General features: G+C 64.7%; 5 protein-coding genes across 5 annotated transcripts in view; 3 read left to right on the top strand and 2 right to left on the bottom strand.

Moving 5' to 3' along the window:
- Positions 1 to 3,873: 3,873 nt before the first annotated feature.
- Positions 3,874 to 5,962, top strand: F751_3706 (putative dolichyl pyrophosphate Man9GlcNAc2 alpha-1,3-glucosyltransferase; the record flags this gene model as incomplete). Its single annotated transcript, XM_011403836.1, has 6 exons — positions 3,874 to 3,967; positions 4,057 to 4,141; positions 4,245 to 4,314; positions 4,405 to 4,692; positions 4,866 to 5,024; positions 5,189 to 5,962. 6 exons carry the CDS (start codon positions 3,874 to 3,876, stop codon positions 5,960 to 5,962), a joined length of 1,470 nt encoding a protein of 489 aa, XP_011402138.1.
- Positions 5,963 to 6,021: 59 nt separating this feature from the next.
- On the bottom strand, positions 6,022 to 7,050 carry F751_3705 (hypothetical protein; the record flags this gene model as incomplete). Its single annotated transcript, XM_011403835.1, has 3 exons — positions 6,022 to 6,233; positions 6,380 to 6,527; positions 6,682 to 7,050. 3 exons carry the CDS (start codon positions 7,048 to 7,050, stop codon positions 6,022 to 6,024), a joined length of 729 nt encoding a protein of 242 aa, XP_011402137.1.
- A 134-nt stretch (positions 7,051 to 7,184) lies between these two features.
- F751_3703 (Electron transfer flavoprotein subunit alpha, mitochondrial) lies at positions 7,185 to 8,849 on the bottom strand (the record flags this gene model as incomplete). Its single annotated transcript, XM_011403833.1, has 4 exons — positions 7,185 to 7,622; positions 8,039 to 8,237; positions 8,428 to 8,678; positions 8,772 to 8,849. 4 exons carry the CDS (start codon positions 8,847 to 8,849, stop codon positions 7,185 to 7,187), a joined length of 966 nt encoding a protein of 321 aa, XP_011402135.1.
- F751_3704 (hypothetical protein) lies at positions 8,198 to 8,581 on the top strand (the record flags this gene model as incomplete). Its single annotated transcript, XM_011403834.1, has 1 exon — positions 8,198 to 8,581. The coding sequence occupies one exon, from the start codon at positions 8,198 to 8,200 to the stop codon at positions 8,579 to 8,581; it is 384 nt and encodes a 127-aa protein (XP_011402136.1).
- An 879-nt stretch (positions 8,850 to 9,728) lies between the features above and the next one.
- Positions 9,729 to 15,468, top strand: part of F751_3702 (DNA polymerase delta catalytic subunit) — a gene marked incomplete at both ends in the record, with an annotated part of 6,987 nt that continues 1,247 nt past the window's right edge. The window contains 15 exons of the mRNA XM_011403832.1: positions 9,729 to 9,969; positions 10,067 to 10,177; positions 10,342 to 10,451; positions 10,610 to 10,766; positions 11,010 to 11,311; positions 11,544 to 11,673; positions 11,829 to 12,009; positions 12,237 to 12,388; positions 12,637 to 12,785; positions 12,997 to 13,161; positions 13,302 to 13,603; positions 13,850 to 14,038; positions 14,232 to 14,424; positions 14,579 to 14,842; positions 15,006 to 15,446. Coding sequence (XP_011402134.1) covers positions 9,729 to 9,969; positions 10,067 to 10,177; positions 10,342 to 10,451; positions 10,610 to 10,766; positions 11,010 to 11,311; positions 11,544 to 11,673; positions 11,829 to 12,009; positions 12,237 to 12,388; positions 12,637 to 12,785; positions 12,997 to 13,161; positions 13,302 to 13,603; positions 13,850 to 14,038; positions 14,232 to 14,424; positions 14,579 to 14,842; positions 15,006 to 15,446 — 3,087 coding nt within the window. The remainder of the gene's footprint in view (positions 9,970 to 10,066; positions 10,178 to 10,341; positions 10,452 to 10,609; positions 10,767 to 11,009; positions 11,312 to 11,543; positions 11,674 to 11,828; positions 12,010 to 12,236; positions 12,389 to 12,636; positions 12,786 to 12,996; positions 13,162 to 13,301; positions 13,604 to 13,849; positions 14,039 to 14,231; positions 14,425 to 14,578; positions 14,843 to 15,005; positions 15,447 to 15,468) is intronic.

Below are 15,468 nucleotides of genomic sequence, written 5' to 3'. Positions count from 1 at the left end.
AGGCAGCAGGACAGGGCCGAGCGTGAGTCTGGCGTGGAGGCGGGGCAACCGGCTGCCGATGGAGGCCCGGCGCTCGTCCAAGGTGATGTACCGGGCGCGGAGGCGGACAACGACACCAGCCCGGCCATCGCCGTGCCGCTCGACCCCTCCCTGGCGATGGCGCCGCCGACCGGCGGCGCCGCCGTTCCCGCGCCCTCGCGTGCGTCGCCGGACGCGGCGACGGCCGCGCGCGGCGCGTCCTTTGCCGCCGCGCCCGCGCCGTCCGACGCCTCCTCCGTGCCGCTGTCCGCGCCCTTCGGCTGGAGCTCGCCTCTGGCGGACGAGATGGCGCGCCTGCAGCTGGTGGCCTCGGCCGCCACGGATGAGCCCCTGGACCCGGCCTCCCTGCACTTGCTGCCCACGCTGGGCGCTGACCTGCTAGAAAGCGGGGCGGGCGGTGCGCGCCACGCCGAGGCGAGCGCCGGCGCGGCAGCCGAGGGCGGCGCAGTGCCGGCGGGCGGGGTGCCGGGCCTGGGCCCGCCCGCGCGCGGGCTGGCGCCCGCCTCCCACCCGGGACCGGACCCCTTTGACCTGCACGGCGGCAGCCTCTTCGCCTCGCCCCAGGCGGCGCTGTGGCGCCAGGCCGGGCCCGCGCTCGTGGTGGGTGGGGATGTTGTTGGTGTCGAGAAGTGCTGGTGGGGCGGAGTGGGAGGGTGTTTTCTTCATGGATATGCCTCTTGGACGCAACCCCCCCCTGTTGCACTGATCGACCGGGGGACATGCACTGCCCACCCCAGTTTCTCACTTTCTCAACCTCCCCGCAAACTCCCACAACGTCAACCCAGCAGGGCAACGAGGGCCTGATGTCCGGCTTCTACCAGGGCGGCCACGCCGGCGCGGGCCTGCACGGGCTGGACCCCTTCCACGGCGGCGACGGCGCGGCGGCCGCCTCGGCCGAGGCATACCTGGCGGCCGGCGGGCTGCCCGCCGCGTCGCTCGCAGCCCCGCCGCCGCGCGCCGCGCCCGCCGCGCAGTACGGCGCTGTCATCGCGGCCTTCGGTCGGCCCGGCGCTGTCCCCGGCTGGATACCCACGGGCCTTCAGCCCGACTGGAGCAGCCCGCTGTCCCGCCCCGGCCCCGCTGCCGGCCCACCCAGGCGCGATGGCGGGGACGGGGGGCCCCGCGAGACGCGCCAGCACCCGCCGCCGCGCCGCGCGTACGGCGGCGGGGCGGGGCACGGCGCGTTCGACCCCGCGGCCTCGCTCCCCGACGACGCGTTCGGGGACGCGGCGGCGGCGGCGCACGGCCACCGCGCAGCGCCCGACCCGCAGTACGCGCGGTACGCGCGCGTGGGTGGGCCCGGCGACGCGCACTTCCCGCAATACCACGAGGTGCAGTACCACGTGACCGCACAGAACGTGCCGGCGCCCGCCCTGCTCGCGTACCAGGCGCGGTATGGCGCGCCGGCGGCGCCCGCCGCCGCGGCCGCACAGCCGGCGGCGAGGGAGGCGGCGCGCGGGCCGGCGCCCGTCCCCGCCGCGGCCCAGCAGCACCAGGGTCGCGGGGGGCCCCAGGGGCCACAGCGCGGCGGGCGCGGGCGTGGCGGCGCTGGGCGGCCCTGGCAGCAGCAGCAGGTGGCGGGCGGGCGTGGCGAGGGGGGCAGGACCTCCTCGCAGCCGCAGCCTAAGTGAGTGTGGAGAGGGAAGTGATGGTCGAGGCAGGGAAGGGGTGTGTGCTCCTGGGGGATGGGTGCCTTGCCGCCACGGCGACGCCTTGCATTGCAGCCTGGTCGTGCTCATCGGTGAGCATGGCCCGGAACCCCCGTGCCCCTTCCCCGCCCCTCCTGACGCCCATCCCTCGTGCCCGGGTGCAGGGATGGCAGCGGTGGCACCAGCGCCGGGCAGCCCCGCGAGCAGCAGGAGGGCGGCGAGCCGCTCCCAGCCCCAGCCCCGCGCCAGAACAACGGACGCTGGCGGGGGCAGCGCGGGCGGGGCGGTGCTGCGGCCAAGGCGCAGCCCGCACAGCAGGCGGGGGGGGAGTGAGGGGAGTCTGTGTTCCAGATCCTCGCATTCCCGGGAGGTCTGCTGCAGGGTTTCGCGGCATGCCCTGGCACAGAAGGGCTCGGCCCTTTGCCCGTGCCCCACACATTCCCCTCCGGCGCTCTCTGGAACATGAAGTGCTGTGATGCCGGGACTGTGACCTCTGCACCAGTTGGCCGGCGAGCTTGGGTTAGGGGGTCAGTGTTGAGGGATACGATCAGGAGGCCCGGGTCCAGGCGTGGGCGCCTGAAGCCAATGAAGCATGCAGGTTGTGGCTACATGCCGCGCTGGATCTTGGAGTCCAGCAATAATGCAGAATCGCTGCGCCCTCGAATCCGTCAGAGATCACCATACCGTGAGGGGCAGTCCCGATTCTGAGTCGATCATGAGGCCCTGGCCGCCGCCTCACGGCTTGCATGAAAAATGGCTGCCCAGGCAAGTGAAGCTCGCCATCCCTCCGCCAGGAGCTAAGCATGTTTCGTGAATGTTCGGGACTCGGAAATGGGTACCTGGAACCGAACATGGCTATCTGTGTCGCCAAGGACGGTTAGAAATTCATACAACAGGGTCATTCTAGAAGGATGTTACAGGGGTCGTCTCTGTCAATCTCCTGGAGTCCCCTTGCTGCAGCGGCTTCTTTCGAACCTTTTATCAGGGCATGCCAAGAGACGGAGGGCATGGAGCGAGGCCAAGCAGATGAGCAGGCTCCCAGACATCAGAGTATCAGCTTCCGCCTCTCATGCAAGGGCAAGAGAAAGCAGTGTAGCAATCCCACTCAGCGCAGACGTACGGCAGTCAGACCTTGGAGGGAACAATGCAGCGTGCCCGGGTCTGCCCAGCCGAGGCCGCCATCCTCGGGCTCAGCCGCCTCCTGGGCGGCCCGCTGAGCCTCCTGCCGGGCAAACTGCCAGGCCATCAGCTGCTTTTGCTCATCGGGTCCCAGAGCCGGCTCACGCGGCGGCCTGCCGGAGGCCTTGGGGTGCACCCAGACGATGGCAGATGTCTTCTCATTGGTGCCCAGGGCTGTGGAGAGGGGGAGAGCAGGGTCCAGTGTCTTGCCAGCAAAGAAAAGGTGAACTGCATCTGGATCGATTGGCGCTGATGCGATGGGTCCAGTCTCTCGTTTGGGGTCGGGGAGCGCGGGTGGATGAATAGGCTGGGATTTGGTTGGATTGATGCGGGCCTCATCGCCAGGCGCCGCCGTATTCAGCAGGGCGACGATGGACCTAAGCGCTGCTCCAGCATTCTCCCAGACAGACGCCTCGTAGGGCAGCTCCGGCCTTCCGTGACACTACAGTGTGATGCATACATGTTTGTGGATGTAGTCCGATACAGCTTTGGTATCGGAGATGCCCTTTACGGATTCTGGCTCACCTTGACCCGAAGTTTGACCATCGAGCCGAGGAATGGAATCGACGTCGCTGAAGAGAAAAACAGTCTCCTCTAATCTTGCGGCGGATATCTATCGAGTACCGAGTCGCATGTCAATAAACTAATGTTTCATGCTCCACTTGCGGTAAAAGTGCCATGGCGCCGATGATGGGGTTCATTGGGTACACAACATCTTGTTCTTGCAGGGTGTATAGGCATCTGGAAAAGAGGGAATATTGCTATGTCGGCCGAATTGCTCAGGGTGGCTTGTGTCACCCTCTTGGATATGGAGATACTTGTCAGGTGTAGGTTCCCTTGCCACCGCCCTCGCATCTTTCGGCAGCCTGGGCGCGCCTTGGAAACAATTTTGATGATCATGCGCACTCAGCCGCAGATACTCTGCGGTCTGACAAACGTTGAAATGTAAAAATATACTCGGAGCATTCACCACAGTCAATGTGAACCCCGATTGCTGTGTCAGGGCATGGCCTCGCAAGTGCCACCCCGGCTCCTGGCATGCTGGGTGATCTTGCTGGCTGTGCTGCTTCGCGTGATCCTGGGCCTTCACTCTTATTCTGGTGTGTGGCTTGGAGATGGGATAGCTCGGGAAGCGAGGCTGAAGTGACCATTCTCCGCGAGATCGGATGTCTCCCTTGTCCCATTGCAGGTGCGGGTGTCCCACCCAAGTATGGGGACTACGAGGCCCAGAGGCATTGGATGGAGATCACCATCAACCTTCCACTGAGCCAATGGTGAGATGAATCAAGAGGTCATGCGGCGTCGCGTCGGGTATGCCACGATCATCCCCCCCCCCCTGCTCTGCTGCCCAATGGAAAGTTGTTCATCCCCACGCAGGTACACGAATTCCACACAGAATGACCTTGCATACTGGGGTCTGGACTACCCTCCCCTCTCTGCCTACCAGGTGGGTTGCCCTGGCATGTGTCACATGATAACATGGTCGGCGACACACCGCCTCCCACCAAGCAAACCCACTCTCCCGCATACCGCACAGAGCTGGGTGCATGGCAAAGTGCTGCAGCGGTGGGTGCCCGAAGCCGTGGCCCTGGGGTCCTCGCGCGGCATCGAGACCCCCCGGAGCAAGCTGGCGCTGCGTCAGACGGTGCTCGCCTCGGACCTGGCCGTCTACTTCCCGGCTGCCGCCTTCCTGGCCCTGACCCTGCACGGCGCCAGACTGTCGCGGCAGGCCATCACCACGCTGGCCCAGCTGCTGCTTGGCCCAGGCCTCATCCTGATCGACCACGGGCACTTCCAGTTCAACTGCATCAATCTGGGCCTGACGGTGAGGCAGTTTGATGGGAGGGTTTGGCATGGGCCAGGCCTGATGTGGCTGTGGACAGAGTGCGTTCCCAGTCCCAATAGTACGGCTGTGACGACCCAGGCCTGCACTCCCCATGGAGAGAAAGGAGCCCTCCCGGGAGCAAGCTCGCCTCTCAACCCCTTACACCACCGCAGCTGGCGGCTGTGGCATGCACGCTGCGAGGCAGCCTCCTTGCCGGAGCCGCCCTATTCTGTGCCGCACTGAACCACAAGCAGATGATCCTGTACTTTGCCCCCGCCTTCTTCAGCCACATGCTGGGCACCTGCCTGCAGCAGAGATCCGCCTGGGGCAAGGTGGGAAGTGGGGTTTGGGGAGGGATGACCCCAACCGAGCTGCCGCGTCACCAGATGCCTTTCCTCAGGCTTGCGCCCGCTTGTACTTCCCATAACTTTCCAGCTCCCCGCGGCCACCCGCGCACCCTCCCTCCGAACTCCGACCTCCACCCCGCCCACACCAGCTGTTCCTGCTGGCGTCCATCGGCGGCGTCGTGCTGGCCTCCTTTGGCATCGTGTGGGTCCCCTTCCTCGCAACCCCAGGGGGCCCCCTCCCCGTCCTGCGCCGCATCTTCCCCACCGCGCGCGGCCTGTTCGAGGACTACGTGGCCAACCTGTGGTGTGCAAGCTCGCTGGCGATCAAGTGGCGCCGCCTGCTGGCCCCGTCCCAGCTGCTGCGCCTCTGCGCGGCCGGCACGCTGGCCGCCGTCCTCCCCGCGATGGCCTGCCAGCTGCGCCGGCCCACGCGCCGCGCCTTCTTGCTGGGCCTGGCCAACTCCTCCTTGGCCTTCTTCCTGCTGGCCTACCAGGTGCACGAGAAGTCGGTGCTGCTGCCCCTGGCCGCGCTGGGCACACTGGGCGGGCCCACCGCAGAGCTGGCGCAGTATGTTGGGGTGTACTCCATGCTGCCCCTGCTGCGCAAGGACGGCCTGGCCACCGCGGCCGCGGCCGTCGCCGTCGCGTACGCCGCCGTGCTGGGCACGCTGCGCCCCGCCTTGCCCCCGGCCTGGCGCGCGGCGCGGGCGGTCTTCCTGGCGGGGGCAGCCGCCATCACGGTCGGCTTCTGGGCGGTGCCGCCGCCGCCGAGGTACCCTTTCCTGGAGGACGCCGCCTGCATGGCGTGGTGCTGCACCGCCCTGGTCTGCCTCTTCGGCTACACCAACGTACTACAGGTACAGGAGTGCTGGGGGCCAGGGGCGGCGCGGCGCGGCCGCCACGGCAAAAGAAAGGGCGCGTAGAGCGAGTGCAAGTGCGTGGAATGCAGTTGCAACAGGGCAAGTGGTTGATGAAGAAACAGCTAGAGCAGGGCGTGGGAGGGGTCCTCGGAGGCAGACCTCGCCGGTCCTGCAGGCCCCGCCGCCTGGGTGGGTGGCGGCGTGTAGCCCGAGGTCGGCAGCGACGTGCCGTTCAGGGGCGAGGAGGCAGGCGAGGCGGCGGAGTTGAAGGGGTCTCGCCGCCCAGACCCGCCGAGGCCAAATGGCTGGTACTCTGTCGCGCCCGCAGCGGAGCCTGCAGTGTGAGAGGGTGGAGGAAGGATGAATGGTGCTCAAGGGATGGCCAAAGGAGAGGCATTGCATGCCCTCCATGGGGCCTGCGCCTCTGCTGCGATGTGCAGCCTTGGAGCACCCTTGACTGCCGCTTCTGTTGCATCTCACCTGAGGTGGCCTGCAGCCACTGGAAGGCGTTCACCAGGCTGGCTGCCTTCACCGTGAGCTGGATGATGGCCAGTACCCAGGCTGCCAGGCCGTGGCTGCCTCCGATAAGCCAAAACACGTCGGCCACAATGAATGCGGGGGACACCACCTGGGAATGATGGAGGTGGATGGGGAGCTGCATGGACCCCAAGGACATGGCAAGGGGTGATCACAAGAGACACTGTCTCTCATCCCTGAACCACGCAGACGGGGGAACTTGCCGGGGCATCGTCGCACCGCCCGGCCATCTGAGCAAAACCCACCAGGAATAAAGACAGCAGTTCCCTCTGCGTCCAGACCACTGCGACGAGGCCCAGCACCGCCACAGCCGCTGCAGAGTCGCTCAGGAATGCACTAAGGCCCAGTTGCACGACCAGAAGCCACTTGAGCCGGTCGCCCGGGGTATCGAAGTCCAGGCTGAGATCCAGTACGCTCGCCATCTCGCCAGGCTGGTCAGGGGGCGTGAGTCCGGCTGCGTCAGGCCCGGGATACGAGATCGGAGCTGTGCACTGTAGATTCCAGAGGTTGTCGGTGTTCTTATGATGAGGTGAAGACGATTTAAGGGCGGCGTCTCGGCGAGAAGGGTGCTCCCGTCTGTCGGATCCGAGTTCCTGTCGTCGCGCGCGCTGCATGTTTGTTGCTCACATGATGAAGGGGAGGCGCCTCGGCCCTTCCCCCCGGTGCATTGGGGGACCACGACCAGCCCTCATAGGCCACCAAATCCCACGCACATGGCCCGCCACCCAACTCAAAACTTCAGTTAGTATCACTGCGCCTTGGCGGCCGCCAGCTCGGCCTGCAGCTGCGGGATGACCTCAAACAGGTCCCCCACCAGGCCGTAGTCTGCCACCTCGAAGATGGGCGCGTCCGCGTCGGTGTTCACCGCCACGATGGTCTTGGCGTCCTTGATCCCGGCCACGTGCTGGATGGCGCCGGAGATGCCAAAGGCCAGGTACAGGTCCGGGGCCACCACCTTGCCCGTCTGGCCGACCTGGAGGTCGTTGGGCACGTAGCCGGCGTCCACCGCGGCACGCGAGGCGCCCACCGCCCCCCCCAGCGCGTCGGCCAGGGCCTCCAGCAACGCAAAGTTCTCCGCGGAGCGCAGCGCGCGCCCGCCGGAGACCACCACCCGGGCCTGTCCCAGGTCGGGGCGCTCCGAGGTGCCCACCTCCTCGGACACCCACGCGGAGGTGCTGGACGCGTCCTGGCCAGTGAGTTCGGGGGGCGGGATGGCGGGGTCGTTGGGGAAAGGGTGGCGAGGGTTCCAGCATCTGCTTGGAAGTGAGGGAGCCGTGCGCGGGTGCCACGCCGCGGCGGATCACAAGCGAAGCCGAAGCCCAGACTCCAGCCAGGCACGCAACCCACCTTGGCGGCTTGGAGCTCCTCGGCGCTGACAGGCTCGATGGCCGCTGGGTTCCCGGCCCGGGCGGGGGCCGGTGGGAAGGACGTCGTGCGCACCTGCGGAGGAGTCGAGCAGGAGAATGGTGCCGAGAGATTCGCCACGGTGCTGTGTGACGCTGGCGTCGTTGATTCCCACAGCACCCTGTGAATGAAAACCAACCGCTCCCACTTACTCCAGAAGACACCAACCCGCCTCCCACCCCCAGCCCCTCCTCTCACCGTGAGCATCTGCAGCCCCTCCGCGGGCGTCTCCACCGTGGCGAGGGCGTTGCCGGCGTAGATGGGGCGCACAAAGGTGCATGGCCCCTGGACCTCCACCACGTCGGCCACCGCTTGCACGTCCAGCTTGGCAGCAGCGCGTGGCAGCAGGTTCCTGCCATGCGTGCTGCTGGGCGCCAGAATGTGCGTGAAGGACCTCCTGCTTGTGTCGTGGGTTCAAGGAGCGGGAGGGTGGCATGGTGCTGTACACGCGCAGGGGTGCAGCAGGCAGCGTACCTATACCGATCACTCCCCCTGGTCCCCCTGCTTCCTTCACGATCTGCAGCGGCACCCTCTGCCCTGGAAACTGCGAGCACCCCCGATGCAGTCGCCCTGACAGAACACCCCACCTCTGCTGCACCGCGACGATCAGGGCTCCCGCAGGCTCGGCCAGCTGGTGATCCAGGGCCTCGTCATCTGCTGTCAGCACGGCGGTCACGCCCTCCAGAGCCGCGCCGGCGCTGGGTGCCCCCCCCAGGCCCCTGCCGGAGAAGAGGAGGGTGACGGGCCCGCCCAGGGCGCGGGCAGCGGAGACGGCCTGTGCGGTGCTGGGGTCCAGCCTCCCCCCCTTTTGCTCGGCCAGAACCAGGGTGCTCAAGCCCTGGGCACAGGGGGAAAGGGGCGAAGGCAGGTCAACAATACGAACATGAAAACGTGCACAGGCGGTGAGATGTCAGAACGGCATACCACGCACCATTCTTTGGGAGATGGAGCGCCACAGGCGGGGGACGCTGCCCATCATCGTCCCGGAAGGGCAGCGACCGAAGCGCATGCTTGCAATCCACGCGTCCTACCTATGCAGAATATCGACGCTGTATCATCAATTGCAAAGACAAGCGGGTGGTTTCTGAACCGTTCGCTCCTAAGTTGCTGTCGATGTGGGCCGCGTGGGGCTTGTGTCGGGACTCGCGCGGACCTCTCGGCAACCGGATGCCAGGTCAACGGAAGGAAAGTTGCACGAGTTGAAGAAGGCTGGGCCGACGGATGAACAAACCACTCAAGTAGTTGAATGTAGTTTTGAATCACTGCTCAGTATTAACCATAGTGTAGGGAATCTGCATGACTAAGTTTGCTGAAATTGCTGGACATACTCAGATCGGGCATGCAATGTACATGGCCTTGAGCAAAGAACCTGCTGGGCCTCCTTGTACACTGCTATGCACGTCAAGTCCAACATCATTGTCATCTACGTTCCTGTATTAACAATTTGAGGTGATCACTCAACCTCAAGTTGCTGGGGATGGTAAAGTGTGTAGCTGGAAGGTCAGAGTTGTTTGTATCCTCCTGACATGATCTTTCAGTAGACAATTCGCACGCTTATGATCTCCATGTAGAACAAATGATCAAACCAACGTTCGTCAGTGGATGCATGACCTTACTGAGAAACTATTGGAATACACAATGCACATCACTCCCGAATGACACGTGGGCGCCAACTTGAATTTTTGGATCCTCAGACCAGTGCACGATCGAACAAGCCTGAATTGCCAAACAGGAGACACTGACGCCCCGTACAACTCCTGGCTCCGTCTTGATTGCCCGTAACCCTGTGCGATACGAGCGCCGCACTTGGAAGATTGCTGGGGGTGGCAATCGGCTCGCAGCAGCATGACGTCCCCTAGAGCCCTCTGAGAGCTCAACCCTTCGCAGCATGTCGGCCGCCCATGTCAAGCGGCCCGCAACAGTCATGGAGGGGAAGGAGAACCTCCCTTCCAAGCGCCCTGCCCCAGAAGTGGGCCCAGAGGTCCCCGCCCCTGTCCCGGACTTCTTTGATGTGACGGACGACGGGCCAGAGGTGGTGGAGGAGATCGAGGAGGGTGCCCTCGGCGAGGCCGGCAGGAACTGGCCACGCCCACCAGCCGCTCCACTGGATGCCAGCAGGGACAAACTTGGTGCGTCTGGTATTTCATGGGGCTGGCTTGCCGGGGATGGGAAGCAGCCTGGCGATGTGCTCTGCTTGAACAGCGCCATGCCCAAAACCCACTGCAGTGTTCCAGCAGCTGGAGCTGGATTACACCTCTGGGCCCCCCAACAAGCGGTTTTACAATGCGCAGCTGCGGGAGGTCCCCATCATCCGCATGTTTGGAGTCACAGAGCTCGGTGCGGTGGCGAGGAGGGGTGTTTTCAATGCACCAGGTCTTGCCTCACGCCGGCGCTGACCTGCGATCAGGCCTCACGTCGCGACCTGAGACTGCTGGACTAAATGTGCGCATGCTTTGCGCCAACCCGACCCCATGCTCCATTCCTGTCCGACCCGGCAATAGGGAACAGCGTGTGCCTCTTTGTGCACGGCTTCGAGCCCTACTTTTACATCGAGTCGCCGAGACCCACCTTCAGCCCCGACGACTGCCGAGCGCTTGTCGAGATGTTCAACGTGCGTGCCTGCTCTGAATTGAGAATTCGAAGGGGCCTTGTGGTGTGGCTGGGGCAGGTTGGCTGGATGCCCATGCAAGGAGGTGCTTGCGCGCCTGAGTCGTGGGGCCTTGCACAAGATACTGCTCGACAGCTTTCCCACCGCTCCCCTCCCCACAGAACTTGCTGGCGACGAAGGACCGCAGCGGGAATGCGCAGTGCTGCCTGCGCATTGAGGTGGTGCAGAAGCAGAGCATGATGTACTATCAGCCTGCAAAGTCTCGGGCTTTCCTGAAAGTGGTCATGGCCCTGCCTGGCCTGGTTGCTCCCGCCCGAGGTAGGGTGATGGGCTATTTGACAGGGTGGCAGGAGGACTGTTGAGTGGTTGACGAGCACTTGTTCAACATAAAGTCCCGAGGACATGTAAGTGCGCTGCATGTCTCCTCCCTTGTGCCCGGAGATGTGCAACGGCTATCAGCTGGTCAAACATGTTCTCCAGCCCCTGTTTCATCCAGCCCCCCTGCTACAGTAATGAGTAACTCCCCCCCCCCTTTCCCTCCTTTCTTCCCAACCCCCACAGGCCTGGTAGAAGGCGGCCTGTGGCTGGAGTGGCTGGCCTGCCGCCTGCCGCAGACCACCTACGAGTCCAACGTGCTCTACGCCCTGCGCTTCATGGTGGACACCGGCATCGTGGGCGGGAACTGGGTGGAGCTGCCCGCGGGCAAGTACGTGCTCACCCCGGGCCCCTCCCAGCTCTCGCACTGCCAGCTGGAGGCGCACATCGCCGCCGCCGACCTCGTCAGCCACGCGCCCGAGGGCGCGTGGGCCAAGCTCGCGCCCTTCCGCATCCTGTCGGTGGACATCGAGTGCCAGGGACGCAAGGTGGGCAGGCTGCATCACAGGGAGTGACTGCTGTGGCGGATGGCCAGGCATGCGTGCTTGCAAGGGAAAGTGGTGAGGCTGAAGAACAGTGCCATGTGTGGGCCTGAGGCCCTTCGAGGACCATCTGCGCTCGCCAAGCAGCAACCGGCCACCACTGCCCCACTCAGCCGGTGCTGACGTGTCACGAGTTCCTTTCCACACCACCCGTCCACCCGTTACTCTTCCTTTCCAGGGCCACTTCCCGGAGGCTCAGCACGACCCCGTCATCCAGATTGCGTCTCTGGTGACAGAGATGGGCAAGGCCACGCCCGCGGTGCGCAACGTCATGACCCTGCGTGACTGCTCCCCCATCGCCGGTGCCGGTGAGTTGGGGACGGGTGCGGAGGGCGATAGCGCCCGCGCGCTTCGCGCCACCAGCCGCCTGGCCTGGCTGCTGCCGCCGGATTCCCCGGTCCACTTTCGCTTTGAAGGATGCGCCCAGGGCCATGCCCCACCCCCACGCCCCCCCGACCCACAGAGGTGATGTCCTTTGAGGACGAGAAGGACCTGCTGATGCGCTGGCGCGACCTGATCATCGAGACCGACCCCGACGTCATCATCGGGTACAACATCATCGGCTTCGACCTGCCCTACCTGCTGGACCGCGCCACCGCCCTGGGAGTGCCGCAGTTCTGGGCGTGGGGCAAGCTGCGCAACCGGTGCGCACAGGGATGAGGTGGGCCTTGATCTGTCACCTCTACCAGCAGGAGTAGAAATTGAGGCACTGCATGCAGAACCTGCACTTGGGACCCAGGTGCACACAGTTCTCCATCAACCCGTTGGCGATGGCCCCCACGGACCCAAGCCGAACAGCACCCCTCCCCCTCCACTCCACCCCTCCCCACGTCCACCCCAGGCGGTGCAAGGTCAAGGACGCGCGCTTCAGCTCCAAGGCCTACGGCACGCACGAGTACAAGGAGGTGGGTATCGAGGGGCGAGTGCAGTTCGACCTGCTCCAAGCCATCCGCCGGGACCACAACCTCAGCTCCTACTCCCTGAATTCGGGCGAGTGCATGACTGGGTTGGATTGTTTGTGGAGTGGGGTAGGCAGGCCTATCGGGTGCGTCTCCTGTCGGGGACTGAATCCCGAAGAGGCGCAGGGCGGGCGAGGCCGTGCTGCAGGAGCGGCTGCGTGCAGGGTTTCTGACGGCACACAGGGGTCCTGGTCAGCTGCACATGCCTCGCGACAAGCCGCCCGAGCACTCCACCCAACACATTCCCCTGAAGAACTTCCAGTGCTGCGCCTGCAGCCCACACGCATGCAATCACCACCCCTCATCCCACAGTGTCTGCCCACTTCCTGGGGGAGCAGAAGGAGGACGTGCACCACTCCGACATCAGCAAGCTGCAGGACGGGAACAGCGAGACACGGCGCCGTCTCGCCATCTACTGCCTCAAGGTGCCCCGCGAGGGTGTGGTCGTGTTGGGTGAAGGGGTGGGTGAAGAGCGAGCCCAGCGAGTGTTGCAGTGCACAGGTGTCAGTGGGGAGCTGCGCGTACATCTTCCCATGGCCTGCCGGCTCTGTTCCACACTGCTGCAGGCTGTCAGGCCCCACAGCGCCCTCCTCGTGGTGTTGCCCTGGTCCCTTGTTCCCCTCCAAGTACATTTCCTCATCCCCCTCTAAACTTCTCTGTTCCCGGCCGCAGGACGCATACCTGCCCCAGCGGCTGCTGGACAAGCTGATGTGTATGTACAACTACATCGAGATGGCTCGCGTGACGGGCGTGCCCATGTCCTTCCTCCTGGCACGCGGCCAGTCCATCAAGGTCTTCTCCCAGATCCTGCGCAAGACCCGGGCCAGGGGGCTACTGGTGCCCAACATGAAGGCGAGGGGACTGGTTCTGTTTGTGTCGGAGACGAGAAGGAAGGGAAATATTGATATCATACCCCCTTTCAGCCACTCCTCATACAAGCACCCACTCCTCATGAAACTCCCACATACCCCTCACAGAGGGGCGGCCAGGGGGAGGACGGCGTGGCGTACGAGGGTGCCACGGTACTGGAGCCAAAAGCTGGGTACTACGCGACTCCGGTGGCCACGCTGGACTTTGCCAGCCTGTATCCCAGCATCATGATGGCGCACAACCTGTGCTACACCACGCTGCTGCCGCGGGGCGCGCACGCTTCGTTCCCGGCGACGGGGGAGGGCGCGCGCGCCGTGGAGTCGCCCAGCGGCGAGCGCTTCGTCAAGCCCGAGCTGCAGGCGGGGGTGCTGCCGGAGATCCTGCGCGAGCTCCTGTCCGCCAGGAAAAGGTGCGGTGTACGGTGTGGAGCCGTTGCTGTCTGGTCATCGAGTGGTGAAAGGGTTGAGGTCGACGGGGTAGTGTGCTTGCTGCTGCCCCAAGGGCGAGGTGGAGGGGCGCGGTGGGCGCTCGTGGGAACTTTGATGCAGCTGGCATTTCTTGTGCCTGGCCAGGGATGAGCGGGTTGACAATTCCACCACGGCAGCGCCGTTCAGGTGACAACAAAATTTACCGTTTTCTTTTCCGCTCGCTGCAGGGCTCGTGCCGACATGGCCTCGGCCACCGACCCCTTCCTCAAGGCAGTGTTCAATGGCCGTCAGCTGGCACTCAAGATCTCCGCAAACTCGGTGTACGGCTTCACGGGCGCCACCGTGGGCGCCCTGCCCTGCCTCGAGATCTCCTCCTCGGTCACCTCCTTTGGCAGGGCCATGATCGAGGCCACAAAGTGTGCTGGAGGGATTGTTGTTGTGGTTGCTTTGGGGTGGATGGGACTGACTGCTCTGCCGAGCGTGCGCTGGTGTCTCCCAGCAGACGAAGGCCCTGCAAAACTCGCTGCCGTTGCTGAACAAGGCAGCCCAGTACGCGTCAGATCCTCTTTTCCCAACCCCCATGCCCTCGACTCTCACTCCTGCCGCCAGGCAAAAGGTGATGTCGACCTTCAACAAGGCCAGCGGGTATCCAGCGGACGCCGACGTCATCTATGGCGACACCGACTCGGTCATGGTCAACTTTGGCGTGCCGGACACGGCCACCGCCATGGCTCTCGGCCAGGAGGCCGCGGATCTGGTGTCCAAGACCTTTGTGCAGCCCATCAAGCTGGAATTCGAGAAGGTATGGGTTTGAGGGGGGGCAGGGATGCCGTGCTTCACCCCACGAGCCATCCTGCAAGCACCATGCCTTTCGCGACTTCCTCAGCTTGTCATCCAACCCCGTCCCTGCCCACCCCCTCGCCCTCCACCCCACCCCACCCCCCCGCCCCCCAAAGGTGTACAACCCCTACCTGCTGATCAGCAAGAAGCGGTATGCGGGCCTGCTGTGGACCCGGGCCGAGGCCTGGGACAAGATCGACACCAAGGGCATCGAGACGGTTCGCCGCGATAACTGCCTGCTGGTGCGCAATGTGATCACCACCTGCCTGGACATGATCCTGGTGCAGCGCAGTCCGGAAAGGGCGGCGGAGTACGTCAAGGGCGTCATCGCCGACCTGCTCATGAACAAGCTGGACCTGAGCTTGCTGGTGGTGTCCAAGGTGAGCATACTTTGTGGTGGAATGGGGGGGATGGGGTGTGTGTAGATGGAGTTGGGAGACACACGAGCATCCCTTCACCTCATTCCCTCTCCTTGCCTCCGCTAACACCCAGAAGTATCTCACCACCCTGCACAAGCATCACCCCACCACCGTCCCATCACAGGGCCTGACCCAGGACGCGGCCGACTACGAGACCAAGGCCGCGCACGTGGAGCTGGCGAAGAAAATGAAGAAGCGCGACCCGGCGACGGCCCCCGCCATGGGCGACCGCGTGCCCTACGTCATCATCAAGGCGGCGCGAGGGGCCAAGGCTTACGAGAAGGCGGAGGACCCGCTGTACGTGCTGCGCAACAACCTGCCCATCGACTCGCAGCACTACCTGGACCACTACCTGGCCCAGCCGCTGATGCGCCTGTTCGAACCCATCCTGCGGAACCCGCGCGACCTGCTCTGCGGCGCCCACACTCGCGCCATCCTGGTGTCCACCCCCAGCTCAGGATCGGGGGGGATCATGCGATTTGCGCAGAAGAAGGTCACCTGCCTGGGCTGCAAGGCCGCGCTGGGGCCTGGGGAGAAGACGGTGTGCAAGCACTGCCAGCCCAAGGTATGTGTGTGAGTGTGTGAAT

This window comes from Auxenochlorella protothecoides (assembly GCF_000733215.1).
Source record: "Auxenochlorella protothecoides strain 0710 unplaced genomic scaffold scaffold4, whole genome shotgun sequence".
Classification (NCBI taxonomy): domain Eukaryota; kingdom Viridiplantae; phylum Chlorophyta; class Trebouxiophyceae; order Chlorellales; family Chlorellaceae; genus Auxenochlorella; species Auxenochlorella protothecoides.
This window is presented reverse-complemented; position numbering and strand designations above follow the sequence as displayed.